Genomic DNA, 24451 nt, shown 5'->3' on the forward strand with positions numbered 1-24451 from the left:
GCAGTGAGCTGTGATCAAGCCACTGCACTCCAGCCTGGGTGACACAGCAAAATCGTCTCAAAAAATAATAATAATAATATTTTACATAACCAACCACTTCTAAAGATTAAAACAACCCCCATGATTAAAAACCTCAGGTCCCTCAAGCAATCATACCAGATATCGAAACAAAGCAATAACATAAGGACTGCAGTATTTATTTTATTTTTATATTATTTATTTATTCTTTGTTTTTGGAGTGTGGGTTTTGTTTTGTTTTTTGATTTTTTTATTTTGTTCTACTCAGTTTTATTCTTATTGCTCAGGCTTGAGTGCAATGGCCTGTTCTCACCTAATTCAACCTCCGCCTCTTGGGTTCGGGTAATGATGGTTCCACGTCGGCGGCCTGCGGCCTCTTGCGTTTGCGTGGCAGTTCCACGTCACCGACCCTCCGCCTCTTGGGTTCGGGTAATGATGGTTCCACGTCGGCGGCCCTCGGCCTCTTGGGTTTGCGTGGCCGTTCCACGTCACCGATCCTCCGCCTCTTGGGTTCGGGTGATGATAGTTCAATGTCCGCTGCCCTCCGCCTCTTGCGTTTGCGAGGCGGTTCCGCGTCAGCGGCGCTCCGCCTCTCGGGTTTCGGCGACGGCTGCGCATCAGCGGCGCTCCGCCTCTCGGGTTTCGGCGACGGCTGCGCGTCAGCGGCGCTCCGCCTCTCGGGTTTCGGCGACGGCTGCGCGTCAGCGGCGCTCCGCCTCTCGGGTTCCGGTGGTGATTCCAGTTCAGCGGCACTCCGCCTCTCGGGTTTCGGCGACGGCTGCGCGTCAGCGGCGCTCCGCCTCTCGGGTTTCGGCGACGGCTGCGTGTCAGCAGCGGCGCTCCGCCTCTCGGGTTTCGGCGACGGCTGCGCATCAGCGGCGCTCTGCCTCTCGGGTTTCGGCGACAGCTGCGCGTCAGCGGCGCTCCGCCTCTCGGGTTTCGGTGATGGCTGCGTGTCAGCGGCGCTCCGCCTCTCGGGTTTCGGCGACGGCTGCGCCTCAGCGGCGCTCCGCCTCTCGGGTTTCGGTGGTGATTCCAGGTCAGCGACGCTCCGCCTCTCGGGTTTCGGTGATGGCTGCGTGTCAGCGACGCTCCGCCTCTCAGGTTTCGGTGATGGCTGCGTGTCAGCGACGCTCCGCCTCTCGGGTTTCGGTGATGGCTGCGTGTCAGCGGCGCTCCGCCTCTCGGGTTTCGGTGATGGCTGCGTGTCAGCGACGCTCCGCCTCTCGGGTTTCGATGATGGCTGCGTGTCAGCGGCGCTCCGCCTCTCGGGTTTCGGCGACGGCTGCGCCTCAGCGGCGCTCCGCCTCTCGGGTTTCGGTGGTGATTCCAGGTCAGCGGCGCTCCGCCTCTCGGGTTTCGGTGGTGATTCCAGGTCAGCGACGCTCCGCCTCTCAGGTTTCGGTGATGGCTGCGTGTCAGCGACGCTCCGCCTCTCAGGTTTCGGTGATGGCTGCGTGTCAGCGGCGCTCCGCCTCTCGGGTTTCGGTGACGGCTGCGCCTCAGCGGCGCTCCGCCTCTCGAGTTTCGGTGGTGATTCCAGGTCAGCGACGCTCCGCCTCTCGGGTTTCGGTGATGGCTGCGTGTCAGCGACGCTCCGCCTCTCAGGTTTCGGTGATGGCTGCGTGTCAGCGACGCTCCGCCTCTCGGGTTTCGGTGATGGCTGCGTGTCAGCGGCGCTCCGCCTCTCGGGTTTCGGTGATGGCTGCGTGTCAGCGACGCTCCGCCTCTCGGGTTTCGGTGATGGCTGCGTGTCAGCGGCGCTCTGCCTCTCGGGTTTCGGCGACGGCTGCGCCTCAGCGGCGCTCCGCCTCTCGGGTTTCGGTGGTGATTCCAGGTCAGCGGCGCTCCGCCTCTCGGGTTTCGGTGGTGATTCCAGGTCAGCGACGCTCCGCCTCTCAGGTTCCAGTGATGGCTGCGTGTCAGCGGCGCTCCGCCTCTCGGGTTTCGGCGACGGCTGCGCCTCAGCGGCGCTCCGCCTCTCGGATTTCGGTGATGCTTGCGCGTCAGCGGTGCTCCGCCTCTCGGGTTGCGGTGGTGATTCCAGGTCAGCGGCGCTCCGCCTCTCGGGTTTTGGCGACGCCTGCGCGTCAGCGGCGCTCCGCCTCTCGGGTTTCAATGACGGCTGCGCGTCAGCGGCGCTCCGCCTCTCGGGTTTCGGCGACGGCTGCGCGTCAGCGGCGCTCCGCCCCTCGGGTTTCGGCGACGGCTGCGCGTCAGCGGCGCTCCGCCCCTCGGGTTTCGGCGACGGCTGCGCGTCAGCGGCGCTCCGCCCCTCGGGTTTCGGCGACGGCTGCGCGTCAGCGGCGCTCCGCCCCTCGGGTTTCGGCGACGGCTGCGCGTCAGCGGCGCTCCGCCCCTCGGGTTTCGGCGACGGCTGCGCGTCAGCGGCGCTCCGCCCCTCGGGTTTCGGCGACGGCTGCGCGTCAGCGGCGCTCCGCCCCTCGGGTTTCGGCGACGGCTGCGCGTCAGCGGCGCTCCGCCCCTCGGGTTTCGGCGACGGCTGCGCGTCAGCGGCGCTCCGCCCCTCGGGTTTCGGCGACGGCTGCGCGTCAGCGGCGCTCCGCCCCTCGGGTTTCGGCGACGGCTGCGCCTTAGCGGCGCTCCACCTCTTGGGTTTGCGTGGGGGTTTGCGTGGCCGTCTCACGTCAGCGACCCTGCGCCTCTTGGGTTTGTGTGGCGGTTCCACGTCAGCGACCCTCCGCCTCTTGGGTTCGGGTGATGATGGTTTCCGGTCAGCGGCCCTCCGCCTCTTGGGCTTGCGTGGAGGTTCCGCGTCAGTGGCGCTCCGCCTCTCAGGTTTCGGCGACGGCTGCGCCTCAGCGGCGCTCCACCTCTTGGGTTTGCGTGGGGGTTTGCGTGGCCGTTCCCTGTCAGCGGCCCTCCGCCTCTTGGGTTTGCGTGGGGGTTTGCATGGCGGTTCGTCAGCGACCCTCCGCCTCTTGGGTTCGGGTGATGATGGTTCCGCGTCAGCGGCGCTCCGCCTCTCGGGTTTCGGTGATGGCTGCGCGTCAGCGGCGCTCCGCCTCTCGGGTTTCGGTGATGGCTGCGCGTCAGCGGCCCTCCGCCTCTCAGGTTTCGGTGATGGCTGCGCGTCAGCGGCGCTCCGCCTCTCGGGTTTCGGTGATGGTTGCGCGTCAGCGGCCCTCCGCCTCTCAGGTTTCGGTGATGGTTGCGCGTCAGCGGCCCTCCGCCTCTCGGGTTTCGGTGGTGATTCCAGGTCAGCGGCCCTCCGCCTCTCGGGTTTTGGTGGTGATTCCAGGTCAGCGGCCCTCCGCCTCTCAGGTTTCGGCGACGGCTGCGCATCAGCGGCGCTCCGCCTCTCGGGTTTCGGTGATGGTTGCGCGTCAGCGGCGCTCCGCCTCTCGAGTTTCGGTGGTGATTCCAGGTCAGTGGCCCTCCGCCTCTCAGGTTTCGGCGACGGCTGCGCGTCAGCGGCGCTCTGCCTCTCGGGTTTCAGTGATGGTTGCACGTCAGCGGCCCTCCGCCTCTCGGGTTTCGGTGGTGATTCCAGGTCAGCGGCGCTCCGCCTCTCGGGTTTCGGTGGTGATTCCAGGTCAGCGGCCCTCCGCCTCTCGGGTTTCGGTGATGGTTGCGTGTCAGCGGCCCTCCGCCTCTCCGGTTTCGGTGGTGATTCCAGGTCAGCGGCCCTCCGCCTCTCGGGTTTCGGTGGTGATTCCAGGTCAGCGGCCCTCCGCCTCTCAGGTTTCGGCGACGGCTGCACGTCAGCGGCGCTCCGCCTCTCGGGTTTCAGCGACGGCTGCGCGTCAGCGGCGCTCCGCCTCTCGGGTTTCGGTGGTGATTCCAGGTCAGCGGCCCTCCGCCTCTCGGGTTTCCGTGATGGCTGCGCGTCAGCGGCGCTTCGCGTCTCGGGTTTCAGTGGTGGTTCCACGTCAGTGGCCCTCCGCCTCTCGGGTTTCGGTGGTTTTTCTGCCTCAGCCTCCTGAGTAGCTAAGGGAGGTGTCTTGAGATTATCATCCGCTGAGGGTGGAGCTGAGGATGGAGGTGAGGGTGGAAGAGGAGTAAGGAGACACTCGAGAGGCATTTTGAGATTATCATCCGCTGAGGGTGGAAGAGGATAGACCAGAAACTCGGCAGGTGTCTTATCCACTGCGGCCCTCCGCCTCTCGGGTTTCCGTGATGGTTGCACGTCAGCGGCCCTCCGCCTCTCGGGTTTCAGTGCTGGTTGCACGTCAGCGGCCCTCCGCCTCTCGGGTTTCGGTGGTGGTTCCACGTCAGCGGCCCTCTCTCTCTCGGGTTTGGGTGGTTTTCCTGCCTCAGCCTCCTGAGTAGCTAAGGGAGGTGTCTTGAGATTATCATCCGCTGAGGGTGGAGCTGAGGATGGAGGTGAGGGTGGAAGAGGAGTGAGGAGACACTCGAGAGGCGTTTCGAGATTATCATCCGCTGAGGGTGGAAGGGGATAGACCAGAAACTCGGCAGGTGTCTTATCCACTGCGGCCCTCCGCCTCTCGGGTTTCCGTGATGGTTGCACGTCAGTGGTCCTCCGCCTCTCGGGTTTCCATGATGGTTGCACGTCAGCGGCCCTCCGCCTCTCGGGTTTCCGTGATGGTTGCACGTCAGCGGCCCTCCGCCTCTCGGGTTTCGGTGGTGGTTCCACGTCAGCGGCCCTCTGTCTCTCGGGTTTGGGTGGTTTTTCTGCCTCAGCCTCCTGAGTAGCTAAGGGAGGTGTCTTGAGATTATCATCCGCTGAGGGTGGAGCTGAGGGTGGAGGTGAGGGTGGAAGAGGAGTGAGGAGACACTCGAGAGGCGTTTCGAGATTATCATCCGCTGAGGGTGGAAGGGGATAGACCAGAAACTCGGCAGGTGTCTTATCATCCGCTGAGGGTGGAGCTGGGGATAGACGTGAGGGTGGAAGAGGAGCGAGGAGACACTCGAGAGGCGTTTCGAGATTATCATCCGCTGAGGGTGGAAGTGGATAGACCAGAAACTCGGCAGGTGTCTTATCCACTGCGGCCCTCCGCCTCTCGGGTTTCCGTGATGGTTGCACGTCAGTGGTCCTCCGCCTCTCGGGTTTCCATGATGGTTGCACGTCAGCGGCCCTCCGCCTCTCGGGTTTCCGTGATGGTTGCACGTCAGCGGCCCTCCGCCTCTCGGGTTTCGGTGGTGGTTCCACGTCAGCGGCCCTCTGTCTCTCGGGTTTGGGTGGTTTTTCTGCCTCAGCCTCCTGAGTAGCTAAGGGAGGTGTCTTGAGATTATCATCCGCTGAGGGTGGAGCTGAGGGTGGAGGTGAGGGTGGAAGAGGAGTGAGGAGACACTCGAGAGGCGTTTCGAGATTATCATCCGCTGAGGGTGGAAGGGGATAGACCAGAAACTCGGCAGGTGTCTTATCATCCGCTGAGGGTGGAGCTGGGGATAGACGTGAGGGTGGAAGAGGAGCGAGGAGACACTCGAGAGGCGTTTCGAGATTATCATCCGCTGAGGGTGGAAGTGGATAGACCAGAAACTCGGCAGGTGTCTTATCCACTGCGGCCCTCCGCCTCTCGGGTTTCCGTGATGGTTGCACGTCAGTGGTCCTCCGCCTCTCGGGTTTCCGTGATGGTTGCACGTCAGCGGCCCTCCGCCTCTCGGGTTTCCGTGATGGTTGCACGTCAGCGGCCCTCCGCCTCTCGGGTTTCGGTGGTGGTTCCACGTCAGCGGCCCTCTGTCTCTCGGGTTTGGGTGGTTTTTCTGCCTCAGCCTCCTGAGTAGCTAAGGGAGGTGTCTTGAGATTATCATCCGCTGAGGGTGGAGCTGAGGGTGGAGGTGAGGGTGGAAGAGGAGTGAGGAGACACTCGAGAGGCGTTTCGAGATTATCATCCGCTGAGGGTGGAAGGGGATAGACCAGAAACTCGGCAGGTGTCTTATCATCCGCTGAGGGTGGAGCTGAGGATGGAGGTGAGGGTGGAAGAGGAGTGAGGAGACACTCGAGAGGCATTTCGAGATTATCATCCGCTGAGGGTGGAAGGGGATAGACCACAAACTCGGCAGGTGTCTTATCATCTGCTGAGGGTGGAGCTGAGGATAGACGTGAGGGTGGAAGAGGAGTGAGGAGACACTCGAGAGGCGTTTCGAGATTATCATCTGCTGAGGGTGGAAGGGGATACACCAGAAACTCGGCAGGTGTCTTATCATCCGCTGAGGGTGGAGCTGAGGATAGACGTGAGGGTGGAAGAGGAGTGAGGAGACACTCGAGAGGCGTTTCGAGATTATCATCTGCTGAGGGTGGAAGGGGATACACCAGAAACTCGGCAGGTGTCTTATCATCCGCTGAGGGTGGAGCTGAGGATGGAGGTGAGGGTGGAAGAGGAGTGAGGAGACACTCGAGAGGCATTTTGAGATCATCATCCGCTGAGTGTGGAAGGAAATAGACCACAAACTCGGCAGGTGTCTCATCATCCGCTGAGGGTGGAGCTAAGGATGGAGGTGAGGGTGGAAGAGGAGTGAGGAGACACTCGAGAGGCGTTTCGAGATTATCATCCGCTGAGGGTGGAAGGGGATACACCAGAAACTCGGCAGGTGTCTTATCATCCGCTGAGGGTGGAGCTGAGGATGGAGGTGAGGGTGGAAGAGGAGTGAGGAGACACTCGAGAGGCATTTCGAGATCATCATCCGCTGAGTGTGGAAGGAAATAGACCACAAACTCGGCAGGTGTCTCATCATCCGCTGAGGGTGGAGCTAAGGATGGAGGTGAGGGTGGAAGAGGAGTGAGGAGACACTCGAGAGGCGTTTCGAGATTATCATCCGCTGAGGGTGGAAGGGGATAGACCACAAACTCGGCAGGTGTCTTATCATCCGCTGAGGGTGGAGCTGAGGATAGACGTGAGGGTGGAAGAGGAGGGAGGAGACACTCGAGAGGCGTTTCGAGATTATCATCCGCTGAGGGTGGAAGGGGATACACCAGAAACTCGGCAGGTGTCTTATCATCCGCTGAGGGTGGAGCTGAGGATGGAGGTGAGGGTGGAAGAGGAGTGAGGAGACACTCGAGAGGCGTTTCGAGATTATCATCCGCTGAGGGTGGAAGGGGATAGACCACAAACTCGGCAGGTGTCTCATCATCCGCTGAGGGTGGAGCTGAGGATGGACGTGAGGGTGGAAGAGGAGTGAGGAGACACTCGAGAGGCGTTTCGAGATTATCATCCGCTGAGGGTGGAAGGGGATAGACCAGACACTCGGCACGTGTCTTGAGGCTCAGGGAGTTATCAGTTATAGAATGTTGTTGAGTTGGAGGAGGTGGCTGGTGGCCCATCCTGTTTTTTAAAGTTTCAGCTGTGAGGTAGGGCCAGTGGGGCAATCCTGAAGAATGACGATGCTCCGCTGCCGCCATTCTGACCTGTAGGGACAAAGGAGGGAATGTTTTCACACATATCCATTTGATGGACAAAATTACCGCCACCAACACAGTCTGCACCTTCTGTTGCTGGTGATAGATTTTTGCACCTTTCCATCCTCCGGGTTTCAAAATAGTAGTATCAGTGTCATAATATCACCCTTCCACTGAGTACTGCCGACAGCTGGGGGGTAAAGAAAAGTCATTGGGACACACTGTTGTCTCCACATGCCACTCTGTCTGTCTGCAAATGTAGGCAGGCTGGGGTCCTGCCCCAGGGAAGACAGAGTCATAACAGAGTAATAAAGAAGCATGTTTGAGACACAGGAGTGTCTATGTCTATCCTCATTCCTCCCTCACAGCCATCACCAGAGCATGTTTCTTGCACCAGGTCAACAGACAGTAAGAGACAGTAAGAGAGGCATGAAAAGCCCATTGTCCACACATGTTGCAGCTTCTTTTTGGAGAATGTTTTCCAGGCCTTTTATGTTCTGTCTCTGATTCTCAGAACTCTGCAAGGTCAGTGTGACCACCCTGCTCCAAATCTAAGAGAACAGAGGTTTCCAGAGGAAGGAGAAATTGTGCCCAGGGTCACACAGCTTGCAAGAGGCAGAGTGGAAGTTGATTCCAGCTCTGCCTGCAGGACCCTCTCATTTCCCCTCTGTTTCCCTTCTTGACAAAGGATCTTCTTCACTCTGGAGGTGCCACCCATGAGAACAAAGAGCTCTGGAGAGATGTGGATTCCTGAAGAGCTGCAGGGGAACTGGGAGAGGGTTTTCTGACAGAACAATCTTATCTCAAGAAGTCAGTTAGGCATGGCTATAATATTTCTTTTCACTCCCAGGTAATACCAAATTGTAAGTGCACTAGGACATGAAGAATACTTTTGTCCATGGAAAAATGAAGTGGGAATTCTAAACAAAGCAAGTTTTAAAACTGTGTTTCACTTCAAGTGTACAAGTCCCATCACGTGTAATCATAGGACTCGGCAGCTTTTGAAGGTACAGAGGCCACACAAGAACCAGCTTAGCTGAGCATCATTTAAGGCCTTCATTTGGAATTGTCCCTGTGGGTAATAAGTTACATTCACTCTTCACTAATTTACAGTCAGGGCCCATTTGCTATTACAAATATGGGACCTCTGACACTTAGAATATTAGATCAGGGGCCCCACTGGGTGGGGATGAAAGTGTTTTTGCACAACATGGTTACCAACAGGGATGGGACTGTGATGCTTGTAGGCAGCCTTTCTCTCTGCCATCTCCCTCTGCAGGGCTTGAGCACAGAGCTGTAGGGAGAAAAATGTATCCATGTCCTGACCTGGCAGACTATGTCCAAAAGCAAGGAAAACAAGCAAACTTACCCAGTTGCAAAGAGGCTTTCTTGCAGAAGGGGGGATCTGAAAAAGCCAACACATGAGAAATTGAATGTTGAGAGAGTCTAAGGGCCGTGGCATCATCTGCATCAGCACTGAACTATCCTGCAACTGTGGGGAGGAAGCTCCTTACTTTGCGTTTGTGGTAGTCCTCTGCCCGCCGCCGCAACTCTTGCGCACGTTGAAACATTTTCCTATGGATTACAATCACTTTCATCAGATAAAGCACCACTTTCAGGATGATTTTAAATAATCTGCCATGTTTCTCTTATCCTCACAACTGTACCCTTACACAATCTATCTATACCTAGAAAACGTATTTCAGATGGCTATAAGAGTACAGTCTGAGCCGGTCACGGTGGCTGACGCCTGTAATCCCAGCACTCTGGGAGGGCGAGGCGGATGGATCATGAGGTCAGGAGATTGAGACCATTGTGGCTAATATGGTGAAACCCCTTCTCTACTAAAAATACAAAAAATTAGCCAGGCGTGGTGGCAGGCACCTGTAATCCCAGCTACTCGGGAGGCTGAGGCAGGGGAATCACTTGAACCTGGGAGGCGGAGGTTGCAGTGAGCCAAGATCACGTCATTGCACTCCAGCCTGGGTGACACAGTGAGACTCCATCTCACAAAAACAAAAAAACTGTACAGTCTGATCCAAACTGTTGCTATATTGATTCCTCCTCTTGCTTACTGCCTGCTGACTTCTGAGATGATAGTTTCCTTCCCCATTCTCAGTATATCCCTAATTCATCCTTCATTGAGCATCTTTTATCATAAAGCTGTATTGTCTTTGTATTAATATCCTTACCGTGTTTCACAGGGCAGAAACAGCTGGGCTTATAAACAGGCATAGTCCTTTTGAAGGATGTGGTTGATCCTACAACAACACACTTTCCTAAGGATGACAACAACTCACCCCACCCCTAGAATGGCTGGTATGAACCGAGTTTCCACACAGTCTAGCTGGCAATGGGGTCAGGAGACGTTTTGCTACTTCACATCTTTTGGTCACTGGTAAATATTAAGGTACTTTGTTTTCTGTTTTGTGAACTCTCTCTCTCTCTCTCTCATGATATGTCTTCTGACCATTTGTTTCTATTTCTGCATTTACTGGGTCTAAACATTGTACAAAGGTTAAAAACAACACTCCAATGGGCGTTTCCCAGGAGGGTGGGGTTCAGTTTCTGAACTCACTTGTAGGTGTGTATTTCTTTCATATCCAATTTCCCATTTTCCTCTGCCTCTGATACCTACCTCTCCTTTTCTGCATGCTCACATTCTTTCATGCTTAGTTTCCTCAGATTAGAAGGGAGAGAAATGCACACACATGATCCACCAGCCCGTGTGGGATTCCCTCTGCCCTTCTGGCATCTGAAGGCTGTGATTCAAAGATCCCCCCTGCAACCTTTCCACAAATGAACCAACTGATTCTCACAACCGAAGGGAGAATTGACACCTCCCATTCAGGGACAAAAAAAAGTCACACTCTGGCCTGCTGGCAAGTCACCTGTCATTTCCAGCTCATCTTCATAGTTCCATAGTTAGTCCTATTCTTTAGTAAATATAAAGACTATTAAAAGCTTCTATGAGGTGCACTATGTGTGTTTCTGGGGTCAGTCTTGTGCTTGACACAGCGAAAGCTCATTTCAGTTCTGTGTGAAAAACCAGACCTCACCAATTCATCACAACTAACTCCATCGGAAGCAGAGGATTGCTCCTCATCTGACTCCTCCTGTGTGAGACCTGATTCTCAGTCAGAGGCTGATGCCGGAACTGAGACCATCAGCCAAAGAGAGATCCTTCCAGAATATGGTGTCATTAACCCCGCAGTTCACTACTGCACTTTGCCATGATTCAGGACTGGAACTCTTGTCATCGACTTTAAAGATCCTGGTTGAGAGAAAAGGCAATCTGAAGGCTGGGCGCATCTATTGAATTACAAATGATTGGAATGGCTCCTAAGTCAGGGTGTTATGTCCTGAAAATAGGTGACAACGGCAAACCATCCACCCTGGTGTTGACTGACTTTAACAAGGTTCAGTTCACAGAGATTGAGGGCAGAAAAAGGAAACGGCCTAAAAAGGGTAAGTTTGCTGTGTTGCCCTCACACCACTTGATTCATGGTCCTGATCCTAAGGATCTCACCTGATACTTGGTTTTATAGGAAGGATGTGTAAAATTCCCAGAACGCTAGGAAACAGGGACGAAAACACTTCAAAGAGAAAGTTAATGAACTTGTTTCTGACCACAGGGCATCCTTCAGCACATGCTGTCTGGAGTGGCCTCAAACAAGGAGTGTGTGGTGAGGTGCTGAGAATGCAATGGGAGCAGGGTCCTGTCCCCACGCTAAAGAAGCTCACAGTTTAATGCAAATGAGAAGCCAGTGAGGACATCACTACTCCTGCTGTGCACTTGGGAACTAGAAACATAAAACCTGACTCTGGAGGGAAGCTAAGGAAGCATTCTACTCTTGAGTTGACGTAAGTGCATCTGAAGCTTCTGATCTCCGATGAGAACAATGGGGGACACCAAACAGAATATAAAACCCATGATTGAATACATCAAATTGCTAACATGGCAGTAAACAGACATGAGGTGAAGATGGAGAAGAAGGAAACCCAGGATGAAAGTCAGCCTCGCATTTGGAACCCATGTCCCTGAGTTTCATTGCTGAATTCCAGAAGGAACTACTACTGAGATGCAAAGAAGCACAGCAGCTTTTGCACACATGCGTGGGATTAGAAGGAAAACAAGTGGATTGAGGGTCTGCCAATGAAAGCGACCCATACTGAAGTCCACTGGCTCTGGTTGAGACCCAGAAGAGTCATGCATCAGAATAGAGGTGGACAGGAAATACCCTGGCCTTTGTAGGGACTGAGCCTGCACCGGCGACCTCAATTGCAGCCTGTATGGAGGACCCCTGACCATCCCCCAGAAGTAGACTCCCATCTCTTCTGCAGCAAGATAACATGCTACTAGGCCTCAATTCATTGCTAAATATTTTTTAACAAGTATCTCACATTTAACAAAAAAAGATCAGTCATATGGCAGCAAAATACAATGTAATATGACCAAAACATGAAAGACTGTGAAAATGAATCTGGAGGTGACCCAAGCATTGAATTCAACAATCCAGGCTGGGTGTGGTGGCTCACACTGGGAGGCTGAGGTAGGCAGATCACCTGAGGTCAGGAGTTCAAGACTAGCCTGGCCAACATGGTCAACCCCTATCTCTACTAAAATTACAAATATTGGGCTGGGCACGGTGGCTCATGCCTGTAATCCCAGCACATTGGGAGGCCGAGGTGTGCGGATCATGATATCAGGAGTTCTAGACCAGCTTGGCCAATATGGTGAAACCCCGCCTCTACTAAAAATACAAAAATTATCCGGGCATGGTGGCATATGCCTGTAGTCCCAGCTGCTCAAGAGGCTGAGGGATAAGAATCGCTTGAACCTGGGAGGTGGAGGTTGCAGCGAGCCAAGATCATGCCACTGCACTCTAGCCTGGGTGACAGAGTGAGACTCTGTCTCAAAAAAAAAAAAAAAAAAAAAAAAAATTGGCCAAATGTGGTGGCACACACCTGTAATCCAAGCTACTCGGGAAGCTGAGGCAGAATTGCTTCAAACTGGGAGGCAGAGGTTGCAGTGAGCCAAGATTGCACCATAGCACTCCAGCCTGGGTGACAGAGTCAGACTCTATCTCAAAATAAAAAAAAAAAAAAAGGCTGGCTGTGGTGGCTCACGCCTCTAATCCCAGCACTTTGGGAGGCTGAGGCAGGTGGATTACCTGAGGTCAGAAGTTCGAGACCAGCCTGGACAACATGGTGAAACCCCATCTCTAGTAAAAATACAAAAATAAGCTGGGTGTGGTGGTGGGCACCTGTAATCCCAGCTACTTGAGAGGCTGAGGCAGGAGAATCGCTTGAACCCAAAAGGCAGTGAGCTGAGATTGTGCCATTGCTCTACAGCCTGGGCAACAACAGCAAAGCTCCATCTCAGGAAAAAAAAAAAAAAAAAAGAGAGAGAGAAAGGAAAACCAATGCCAGTACTAGCAACTCCTCTTCCCCCGAAAAAATGACAAACAAGAATGTAGGAAGGGAAAGGAATTATACAGCTTAAACTAATGAAGCAGAAAGGACAAACTCAATTTTGAACCCACTGAATTTGCCACAAATATTGTAGAAAATATTCTCAAGGACTTTACAGTTGTCTACTTTGATTGGCACATGGTTCATACAACAGTATTTGTGTCAAGGCACATCTTACTGTTTTTTGGCGGTCTTCCTCTTTCCATTGAATTTGTAATGATGGTTGACTTTCTTTATGACCTTCATCTTATGGATTTTAGCTTGAACTTTTGTTTCCACCTGTTTCCATAAAGTACAGATGTCTTCCAGGCCAATTTTAATTCCTGGAAAGGAAGAAACTCTTTTCTTTGTGTGCATACAAATGGACCTCAGCCCTTGGTGAGAGTGAGGAGAGGAGAAGGTGAGAAACCTGAGGGCAAGAAGCTGTTCTTTCCCTTTCCAGGGCAAACTCATTTCCACACTATGGGGACTCCAACAGAGCCATACCTTCCTGTCTACTGCGGTTGGACCTCCAGGCTCTCTGCTGTACATCCGTGGATCCATCATGTCCATTTCGAGACCGGAAGATAGTCTTCAGGAAAGACCCCTAGGAAATAATAATATAAGAATGACGGCTGGGCACGGTGGCTCATGCGTATAATCCCAGTACTTTGGGAGGCCGAGGCAGGTGGATCACGGGGTCAGGAGTTCAAGACCAGCCTGGCCAAGATGGTGAAACCCCGTCTCTACTAAAAATACAAAAATTAGCCGGGCATGGCAGCGGGCGCCTGTAATCCGAGCTACTCGGGAGGCTGAGGCAGAGAACCGTTTGAAGCTGGGAGGCGGAGGTTGCAGTGAGCCGAGATCACACCACTGCACTCCAGCCTGAGCGACAGAATGAGACTCTGTCACACACACACACACACACACACACACACACACACACACACACAAGAATGACATGAGGCTGGCACGGTGGCTCACTCCTGTAATCCCAGCACTCTGGGAGGCCGAGGCAGGCGGATCACCTGAGGTCGGGAGTTTGAGACCAGCCTCACCAACATGGAGAAACGCTGTCTCTGCTAAAAATACAAAATTAGCCAGGCATGGTGGTGCATGCCTGTAATCCCAGCTAGTCGGGAGGCTGAGGCAGGAGAATCACTTGAACCCAGCAGGAAAAGGTTGTGGTGAGCTGAGATTGTGCCATTGCACTCCAAACCTGGGCAACAAAATTGAAACTCTGTCTCAAAAAAAAAAAAAAAAAAAAATAGGCCAGGTGCGGTAGCTCACGCCTGTAATCCCAGCACTTTGGGAGGCTGAGGCGGGTGAATCACAAGGTCAAGAGATGGAGACCATCCTGGGCAACATGGTGAAACCCCGTCTCTACTAAAAATACAAAAATTAGCTGAGCATGGTGATGCACGCCTGTAGTCCCAGCTACACAGGAGGCTGAGGCAGGAGAACTGCTTGAACCCAGGAGGCAGAGGTTGCAGTGAGCCAAGATCCCACCACTGCACTCCAGCCTGGTGACAGAGTGAGACTCCGTCTCAAAAAAAAAAAAAAAAAAAAATGACATGAACATACTTCACACAACTGAACTGTACACTTCAACACGATTAGATGGTAATTATCATCTTATAAGTATTTTACCACAGGTTAACATGTTTCACAACTTGAAAAGGAAGTAATTACCTTCAGCTCTCTGAGTTCTAGAATTTGTAACATTTCACCCCCTGCTCCTTCCTCATCTGCACTGGAGCATCTTGCTTCTGTCCCTGCTCTACTCAGAGTTCACTTTCCCTTCCCTCACATCAGCTTCATTGAGGCTGGTTTGAACTTAACGCAAAACATTCTCACTAATGACTGAATTTCCACCAAGATTTCCATGTTTTCACAGTATGCTTTTAATCTTCTAAGATATTAAATATTTGTTCTCATCACAGCGAAAATGCAATGCAAATCCCATCTCAGATGTGGGTCAGATACCTATGAATCTCCTGAGGTAGTCATTGGAATGACTTTTTTCTTGAGATGGAGTGTCACTCTCAACCATGCTGAAGTGCAGTGGCGCTACCTTGGCTCACGGCAACCTCCACCTCCCAGATTCAAGCGATTCTTGTGCCTCAGCCTCCCAAGTAGCTGGGATTACAGGTGCCTGCTACCATGCCTGCCTAATTTTTGTCTTTTTAGTAGAGATGGGGTTTCACCATGTTGGCCCATCTGGTCTTGAACTCCTGACCTCAAGTGATCCACCTGCCTCAGCCTCCCAAAGTGCTGGGATTACAGGCATGAGCCACCACACCTGGCCTGAAATAATAACTTTCAAATTCTTTGTAGAATTTGTTTTTTCCTGATTTCTGCACATAAGATAAAAAAAAAAAAATCATGTACTAGGATTTCGAGAGAAGCAATGGGTAATCTAAAAAGATGAAAAGAGCAACCATGTCAATCCCACAGCTACTGCTAGATTTCATAGGAAAGGTAGCTGGCCCAGTTTGGAGCTAGGAGAAATGTCAAACACATGAAGAAATGACAAGCAAAGAAATGCCATCACGCATGAATGCTTCATGGCACCCATGATGTCGCTGCTTAGGAGGTAATGGTATAGATGACTAGATGACAAGGACAAAGATGAGAGGTGCGAAGTTGTCCAAGTCCAACAGCTCAACTGAACTTTCCTAAATGGAATTGTTAAAAAGTGGTAAATTTAAAAACTTCCCCTGGCTCATGTGGTGGCTCACGCTTGTCATCCCAGCACTTTGGGAGGCTGAGGCGGGTGGATCATTTGAGGTTGAGTTTTGAGACTAGCCTGGCCAACATAGTAAAACCCCGACTCTACTAAAAATACAAAAATTTGCTGGGCATGGTGGTGGGCACCTGTAATCCCAGCTACTTGAGAGGCTGAGGCAGGGGAATCGCTTGAAGCCAGGAGGTGGAGGTTGCAGTGAGCCGAGATCACACCATTATACTCCAGCCTGGGCAACAGAGGGAGACTCGTCTCGGGGGTGAGAAAAGAAAAAAAAAAAAAAAAAGCTTCCTCCAATTTATACTGAAAATTCTCTGTTCAGGACTAAGTGGCATAGAGAATGTTAAATGTGCCTAGATATCTTCATAACTCATATATTTTCTGTTTTCTACATATCTTGAAAGGCAGTGCCAAATGACGTGTAATTATCCAGGTGGTAAAACTGAAACATACTTCCTCTTCCCTTGAATATAAAAAAGCATTGTGGTATTAGTACTTTTATCTTGGATCATTGTTCAGAAGGAGGTTCAGCCCCCAGACAACCACATCTTTACTGTCATGAATGGCAAGACAAAACGTAGAGCTCAACTTACCCAAAGGAAAAAAGGCTCAAAAGACAAATTATGGCACAACTTAGCAGCCAAATTCTTACCAAGTACAGACTTTTGACATACTGATCTCTCTCCAGTTGCAAATGGGAACATGCACTTTGAATGATGTCATTCAAAATTACCCTGCCCAGACACACTTTTCATTGATTCTCTTGGAGGGCAGTTCTAAGAGATTCTCTGGGGCTTTCTCTGCATCATGAGACGCAGTGCAGTTCTGCCCTTCACCTTCCGGCAGTTTGTCACCTCGTCCCTATGACCTCAGAGGAACTTTGTCTCAGGCCAATTGTTTGTTCCTTGGGCTCTTTCATTTCCCCTAAAAATCATTTGCTGCCCCTCTAAATGGCCTACATCTCCATCTATCTCCCTCTCCCCTCAGAAGAGGGTGCTCTTTAAGCATCAACCATCCGGCCCTTCTAGCAGTCTCATTTTTCAGCTGGTTCCCATGTTTATGCCTGTTCTATGTTTTTCTTTTCCTGTTAAGCTGTCTGTTGTCAGCTCATTTCTGCAGTGAATCTTCAGAGAGGAGATTGGAAGCTTTCCTTCCACCCATACGATAGAACTATAAAGCAGAAGAGTTTAGAAAGAATTTCCTATTTAAGTGACGAAACCTCATACTCCATTTGTGATAAATAGCACAAAGGTTAAAAAAACTTAGTTTTGACCAAAAGCTCTGTTGACATTCTATTAAACAAACACCGACCTATTTAATTTTCATAATGTAAATGGCAGACATTTTCATAATTCTTATGCTAATAAATCATTTCCCTGATTTTTTGGGTAAAACCACATATTGATAATGAAGTCCAGAAACGTGAATTGTTTTATATAATTTATTCTTATTTGTGATTACAAGTATACCTCTACAGAAAGTTAGTATACTCACCCAAAGGTAACTTGTGCAGAAGAGAATGGCAAATGTGTAACGTCTCAGAAACCCAATAATGATAATTATCAAATTATCCAATTTTTGTGGAGATGGGGTTTTGCCATGTTGGCCAGGCTGGTCTCGAACTCCTCCACCAAAGTCAGTCTCACGATGACGATAGACAGCCAGAGTATTGATAACCTGGAATAATAACAGTTGAAATAATGAAAAGGTCAATGACACTGACAATATTTCACTCAGAAAGAATCATCCTTAGAAACCGTCAACCTCCTCCAAAAGGTAACCACATCCCTCAGATATCACCGTGGGATTCCACTGCTACAAAAAAGAACAGAAGTTAGAAGTCTCATGTTTTTCAGATGGCTGGTAGTGTTTTTAGGCATTGCAAATGTGGGGTGTTGTCTTTCTTGGTATAAAGCAGGGATATCCAATCTTTTGACTTCCCTGCCTATATTAAAAGAAGCAAAGTTGTCTTGAGCCACACATAACATACACTAACACTAACAACAGCTGATGATCTAAAAAAAAACTTTTTTTTTTTTTTTTTGGAGACAGAGTTCCGCTCCACTCAGTCGCCCAGGCTGGAGTGCAGTGGTGCAATCTCGGCTCACTGCAACCTCCAGCTCCTGGGCTCAAGCCATTCTCCTCCCTCAGCCTCCCGAGTAGCTGAGATTACAGGTCTCTGCCACCATGCCCAACTAATTTTTGTATTTTTAGTAGAGATGAGGTTTCACCATGTTGGCCAGTCTGGCCTTGAACTCCTGACAGGCGATCTGCCTGCCTCGGCCTCCCAAAGTGCTGGGATTACAGGTGTGAGCCACCGTGCCCAGCCATTTTTTTTTGTTTTTGTTTTTGTTTGGTGTTTTGTTTTTGAGATGGGGTCTCACTCTGTCACCCAGGCTGCAGTGCAGTGGCGTGCTCTCGGCTCACTGCAACCTCTGCCTCTCAGGTTCAAGTGATTCTCCTGCCTCAGCCTCCTGAGTAGCTGGGAGTACAGGTGCCTGACAATGCACTCAGCAATTTTTGTATTTTTTGTGGAGATGGGGTTTTGCCATGTTGGCCAGGGTGGTCTCGAACTCCTGACCTCAGGTAATCTGCCCGCCTCAGCCTCCCAAAGTGCTGGGATTACAGGCATGAGCCACTGTACCTGGCCAAAATCTCCTAATGTTTTAAGAAAGTTTACAAATTTGTGTTGAACTGCATTCAAAACTGTCCTGGGCCACATGCAGCCCGTCACTCATGGGTAAGACCAGCTAAGTATAAAGAATTATCTTTTCTTTTTGTTTGGAGACAAAGTCTTGCTCTGTCACCCAGGCTAGATTGCAGTGACATGATCTCAGCTCACTGCAACCTCCGCCTCCCGGGTTCAAGCGATTCTCCTGCCTCAGCTACTGAGTAACTGGGATTACAGGCACCTGCCACCGCACTCGGCTAATTTTTGTATTTTTAGTAGAAACAGGGTTTCACCATCTTGGCCAGGCTGGTCTCCAACTCCTGACCTCATGATCCACCTGCCTCGGCCTCCCAAAGTGCTGGGAATACAGGTGTGAGCCACTGCACCTGGCCAGTAGTTATCTTTGCTTTAAAGTTATTTACTTGTTTTTTAAATTGATGTATAACATTGGATGCATTTATTATATATCACATGGTAAAAGAATCCCTGTAAATAATACTTCTCTCTTGGATTATATGAATCTTTGTCATTTAAAGCTCAGCATAAGTAAAAAAAAAAAAATACAATGAAGAGATTACTTCATTCACAAATAAGTATCAAATTTTAGTGCTTAAAAATTAATGACGTGGGCCGGGCGTGGTGGCTCACGCCTGCAATCCCAGCACTTTGGGAAGCCAAGGTGGGTGGACCACGAGATCAGGAGATTGAGACCATCCTAGCTAACACGGTGAAACCCATCTCTACTAAAATTACAAAAAATTAGCAGGGCATGGTGGCATGCGCCTATAGTTCCAGCTACTTGGGAGGCTGAGGCAGAAGAATCACTTGAACCCGGGAGGCAGATGTTGCAGTGAGCCGAGATCGCACCACTGCACTTCAGCCTGGGTGACAGAGCGAGACTCTGTCTCAAAAAAAAAAAAAAAAAAAAAAAAATTACCAAGGTGGAGATCATGAAAATGGCATGAATAGTGTGGGATTTCTCTAAGACTGTTGATATTAATTCCATTAGACTCTTATGTGAGTGAAGACGAAGACTTGCCCTGAGTAAGTTCAGACAGCTTGTGATAACATTTCTACATCGATTCCTCAGGATTTAACTATATATTCTTGAAAACATCTCAATTTTCAATGTTTCTTTCAAGATGGTGAATTAAACAGAGATAGCCCTTCAACAGGTTGAACTCAGCATATGCTGAGTCTGAAATGGAAATGATGGAGTTAGAGAACCACACAACAATGGTAATGATTTCAGAAACATGGTGTTGAGCAGAACAAAGCAGACACAAAAGAGTACCTATGGCATGGCATGCATCTGTATACGCGAAATTCCAGAATAAGCAAGCTAACCTATGATAAGAAAGAGACTGGCCGGGAAGAGTGAGAGTTCACTTTCTGGGGTGACATAATAGTGTAGATCTTGGCTGCGCACGGTGGTTCATGCCTGTAATCCCAACGCTTTGGGAGGCCGAGGCGGGCCGATCACCTGAGGTCGGGAGTTCAAAACCAGCCTGACCAACATGGAGAAACCCTATCTCTACTAAAAATACAAAATTAGCTGGGAGTGGTGGCACATGTCTGTAATCCCAGCCACTCGGGAGGCTGAGGCAGGAGAATCGCTCGAACCTGGGAAGCAGAGGTTGCGGTGAGCTGATATTGCCCCATTGCACTCCAGCCTGGGCAACAAGGGAGAAACTGTCTCAAAAAAAAAAATAAATAAATAAAATAATGTAGATCTTGAAAGGGGGTTGGTTTATGCTGGTGTATGTACTTTCCAAAGTTAGTAAACTTACACTTAAGGTTATATATTTTGGCCAGGCGCGGTGGTTCACGCCTGTAATCCCAGCACTGGGAGGCCGAGGCAGGCAGATCACGAGGTCAAGAGATGGAGACCATCCTGGCAAACATAGTGAAACCCCGTCTCTACTAAAAATACAAAAATTAGCCAGGCGTGGTGGTCTACTAAAAATACAAAAATTAGCCAGGCGTTGTAATCTGAGCTACTCAGGAGGCTGAAGCAGGACAATTGCTTGAACCCCGGAAGCGGAGGTTGCAGTGAGCCGAGATCTTGCCACTGCACTGCAGCCTGGGCGACAGAGTGAGACTCTGTCTAAAAAAAAAAAAAAAAAAAAGTCATCAAACCAGATGACACAAATCAAATGACATTTCACTTTGTTTTGGTCCATTTTGTTTGTTAGAGACAAGAGTGCAGCGGGGCCATCTCGGGTCACTGCAACGTCCAGCTCCTGGGCCCAAGCGATCCTCCCACCTCAGCCTCTCCAGTAACTGGGATAACAGGTACGCACCACCAGGCCCGACTAATCTTTTTTGGAATTTTTTGTAGAGATGGGGTTTCGCTATGATGCCCTGGCTACTCTTCAACTCCTGGACTCGAGTGATCTGCCCACCTCGGCCCCCTAAAGTGCTGGGATTACAGGCCTGAGCTGTGTAATTTCATGCCGCGTGACACAGCCCAGTAAAAAGGAAGAAACCCCGCAGTTCCAGCGTCTACTCACAGGGGTGGGCTGATGGCTGATAAATCCCAGCAGGAGCCAAAAGAGGAGCCACCACCGCACCCGCATGTCCTGGTCCTTTCAGGGCGCCCTGAGGCGGCCAGGACAGAGGTGGAGGTGGCTTAGGGCAGGGGGGAGGGAAGGGGACGGGACCGGGCCGGGATCTGAGTTGGGGAGGGGGAGGGGAGGGGGAGGGGGAGGGGAGGGGAAGGGGAGGGGAAGGGGGGAAGTAAGGGAAGGGAAAGGAGAAGGGGGCTGTTGGGCACCTGGAGGAGGAGGAGGAGAAGAAGAAAGGGGTCTGGGAAAGGATCCGGTTCAAATTAAGTTCTCAAGCGCTGGTGGAAGGTTTAGCTACAGGTCACGGAGAAGATCAGGGAAGCAACAGGACACGCGGGGCAAGGGAGCGTGAGGCTTAGGAGCAATTAGAGGGAGACAAAGGTTCTGCTATCCACCAAACCTTCTTCGGTCTGGGCCCTCCCTTAGCAACCCTGGGGCTTTATACTCCCTCTCCACCAATCCCTGATGACCCTGGTGGTGCCTCACAATGGACAATGCCAAGTAGCTCCCGCATCATTCCAATGACCCCTCCCCCATCTCAGTCTCCCACTCTCCTCCCAAGGACAGGTCCTCTCTGGAACCTTCACAAACCTGATTTCTGGTCCTCCCCAACCAGCTCCCTGTCCCTGCTTCTGGGCGCTCCTTCCTTCCTGAGATCCCAGGGTTCCTCAAGGTCACTTTTGGCGACAAAACATAAAAAATAAATGATGGCAGGATGGCAGGAAGAACCTCATACCCAAGCAGAGTGCCAGGTTTTACAGCCTCCGCTCAGCCATTCATATCCTAAGCAACAAAACACCAGCAGGATGCGGAAGGTCCCGATAGTAAACCATCTCCATCACATCCATGTAGCCATCCGTCCATCAACCTGTATCTCAGGAACAAATGTAGATACATTCATTTCAAGCATGCATGGTACATTTACAAAAATTAACCTGACTTATTTTGTTCCAGCAAATCTCAATATATTTGAGAGCAATCAAATCACACAGCATGTATCTGATCATATAACTGTGCTAGAAGTCAATGATTAAAAGCTAATTCAAAATTATTATTTGCTTGGAAATTCAAAGTGCCCTTATAAGACATAAACATAAGAAAGAATCCAAAATGAAACAAGATTGCCTTTCAACTCAATGATAAGATCATAACATGGCAATAAAATGTCTCCCTCTGGCCTGGGAATTCCTCTTTGTGGCACAAGGTTGTGTGATCTCAAATCACCCCTAACCCACCTAGACATTTTAACATCCGAAACCGAGTGATGAGGTCCTTATCTATATCATCTTACTGCCTGTGTGTGTGGACTTTAAATTCTGAACCCAAATGAGGGGGAGAAAACCAAGTTGACTTTCATGATTGACCTCTCAGGGATGTCCAAGGAATCTGTGCATTTCAAGAAACAAAGTTCATCAGCTTCTCTCCTAAGGTATTTGCCCACAATACCCAGAGGGCTTGGCAGCATCATGTGTGATGGGTGGGGAGCTCCAAGCAGGTGGGCAGGACCCAGGGGTGTGGTGACCAGGACAGACCCCCACTGTCCATCACCTTTCCTGGCCCTGTCCTCAGCTAAACTTCCCACAGGCCTTCTGCCCGATCACACAGAGTGTGCCCAAACTCTCTCAGGCCTCTGGCAGCTGAAAACCACTGCTTTAAATCCCTTTACCATTTACTATGACATACGGTTATTGTAAACAGGAAATATTCTATTGATGCTACAAATGGAAAGCCAATGCCTTTACCATAAATAGAAAAACAACCCTAAGAAACAAGCAAAACAAAAACAAAACAGGGGCTGGGTGTGGTGGCTCACGCCTGTAATCCCAGCACTTTGGGAGGCCGAGGTGGGCAGATCACAAGGTCAGGAGTTCCAGACCAGCCTGGCCAATATGGTGAAACCAGGTCTCTAATAAAATACAAAAATTAGCCGGGTGTGGTGGTGGGCGCCTGTAGTCCCACCTACTTGGGAGGCTGAGGCAGGAGAATAGTTTGAACCCGGGAGGCAGAGTCTGCAGTGAGCCGAGATTGCACCACTGCACTCCAGCCTAGGCGACAGAGCGAGACTCTGTCTCAAAAACAGCAACAACTACAAACAAACAAAAAACAGGGTTAACAAAAGTATGGAATTCAATTCTTTTTACATGCTGCAGCCATGTTCCAGCCCTAGATTTGGCTGGGCATGGTGGCTCACGCCTGTAATCCCAGCACTTTGGGAGGCTGAGGCAGGCGGATCACGAGGTTAGGAGTTGACACGAGCCTGGCTAATATGGTGAAACCCCATCTCTACTAAGAATACAAAAATTAGCTGGGCATGGTGGCGCACACCTGTAGTCCCAGCTACTCAGAGGCTGAGGCAGAGGAATTGCTTGAACCCGGGAGACGGAGGTTGCAGTGAGCCAAGATTGTGCCATTGCACTCCAGCCTGGGGGACAGAGTGAAACTCTGTCTCAAAAAAAAAAAAAAAAAAAATATATATATATATATATGTGTGTGTGTGTGTGTGTGTGTGTGTCTGTGTGTGTGTGTGTGTGTGTATCTATATAAATCTCAAAAATAAAAGATCATTTTTGAGATTATCATTTTAAAAGACAAGATAATGTTCAACTTAATGACTAATTTAATTATTACTATTGGACTTTTTGTAGACTGCACAGAGCATTCAAAACAAATGAAGGAGAATAAAAAATATGTATTACATGTTGTAAAATAAATATGATGTGGTTAATTCTTTTATTCAAAATTATAGAACATATATATGTACTGTAGAATGTATTTCTTATTATGAGTCATGTTAAAAAGTAGTTTAGAAGCTGTTGATTTGAATTTCCTTTTCAAATTTTGCAGGATAATTTTTTTTTTTTTGACAGAGTCTCGCTCTGTCGCACAGTCTGGAGTGCAATGGCGTGATCTCGGCCCACTAAAACCTCCACCTCCTGAATCTCAGCAATTCTCCTGTCTCAGCCTCCTGAGTAGCTGGGACTACAGGCTCACACCACCATGCCCGGCTAATTTTTGTATTTTTAGTAGGGACGAGGTTTTGCCATATTGGTCAGGCTGGTCTCGAAGTCCTGGCCTCTGGTGATCCACCAGCCTCAGCCTCCCAAAATGCTGGGATTACAGGCATGAGTCACCATGCCCAGCCTAAACTTGGCAAGATAATAAATAACCTTTTTAAGTGTCGTTGGGCACCTGTCTGGTTGTTTTTCTTTAGGTTACCATGCCAGCAATGATTCCTTTTGAGTTTCTGACAGAAGATAGTGGTTTTCATCCAAATAAGTCAACTACCCTACCCCATCCCTAAGCCACTTGTATGGAAAGAAAAAGAGGAAGAAGCCAGTACTGTGACTGTGTAAGCTTCCCCCAGCATCACCCGCTATGAGATGTGTGGCAGCTGAGACCCGGGAACTGCTCAAGGGCACCAGGCCCCATCTGTCTGCACTCACTCACCTTCCTCAGGTACTCGCATGGGCGTGTCACTGACTTTACGTGCTGCTGCAGCTCCTTGGTGAGCTGGCCCTGGTCATGGGACAGGAACTGTGGGGTCAGGACAATAGAGAGCTTCACCATTTGCAGAATGAGAACAGGGGCTCATGATGAGTGCCAACCTATTAGACAATTAAAAAAAAAAGTGTTGAATGAGTGGAAAAACAAGGTGATGTTTGAGTCTATAGTGG

At 50.5% G+C, this 24451-nt stretch overlaps 2 protein-coding genes across 2 annotated transcripts in view; one reads left to right on the forward strand and one right to left on the reverse strand.

Annotated features, from left to right (window-relative positions):
* Positions 1–195: 195 nt before the first annotated feature.
* LOC101141855 (titin-like) lies at positions 196–24344 on the reverse strand. Its single transcript, XM_063699612.1, has 7 exons — positions 24225–24344; positions 17034–17216; positions 13301–13400; positions 12993–13188; positions 8854–8914; positions 8709–8744; positions 196–7348 (listed from the first exon to the last, which is right to left on the reverse strand). Exons 1-7 carry the CDS (start codon positions 24342–24344, stop codon positions 332–334), a joined length of 7713 nt encoding a protein of 2570 aa, XP_063555682.1. The 3' UTR covers positions 196–331.
* The window catches only part of LOC129527628 (group 10 secretory phospholipase A2), a 48407-nt gene continuing 41165 nt past the window's right edge, over positions 17210–24451 (forward strand). Inside the window, exons 1-2 of the mRNA XM_055365832.2 lie at positions 17210–20505; positions 23645–24233. The gene's annotated coding sequence lies outside the window, so the exon portion shown is untranslated. The remainder of the gene's footprint in view (positions 20506–23644; positions 24234–24451) is intronic.

Source organism: Gorilla gorilla, chromosome 18 (genome assembly GCF_029281585.2).
Source record: "Gorilla gorilla gorilla isolate KB3781 chromosome 18, NHGRI_mGorGor1-v2.1_pri, whole genome shotgun sequence".
Taxonomy (NCBI): Eukaryota; Metazoa; Chordata; class Mammalia; order Primates; family Hominidae; genus Gorilla; species Gorilla gorilla.

Bases quoted from the DNA above. Each gene is read 5' to 3' on its own strand.
- LOC101141855 (XM_063699612.1), bottom strand. From the start codon at position 24,344: ATGGTGAAGCTCTCTATTGTCCTGACCCCACAGTTCCTGTCCCATGAC. The intron at 13,189-13,300 runs GTATGGCTCTGT...ACTCTCACCAAG, and splicing joins CAACCGCAGTAGACAGGAAG to GGCTGAGGTCCATTTGTATG. The intron at 8,915-12,992 runs GTAAGATGTGCC...TGTAATCCATAG, and splicing joins AGGAAGACCGCCAAAAAACA to GAAAATGTTTCAACGTGCGC.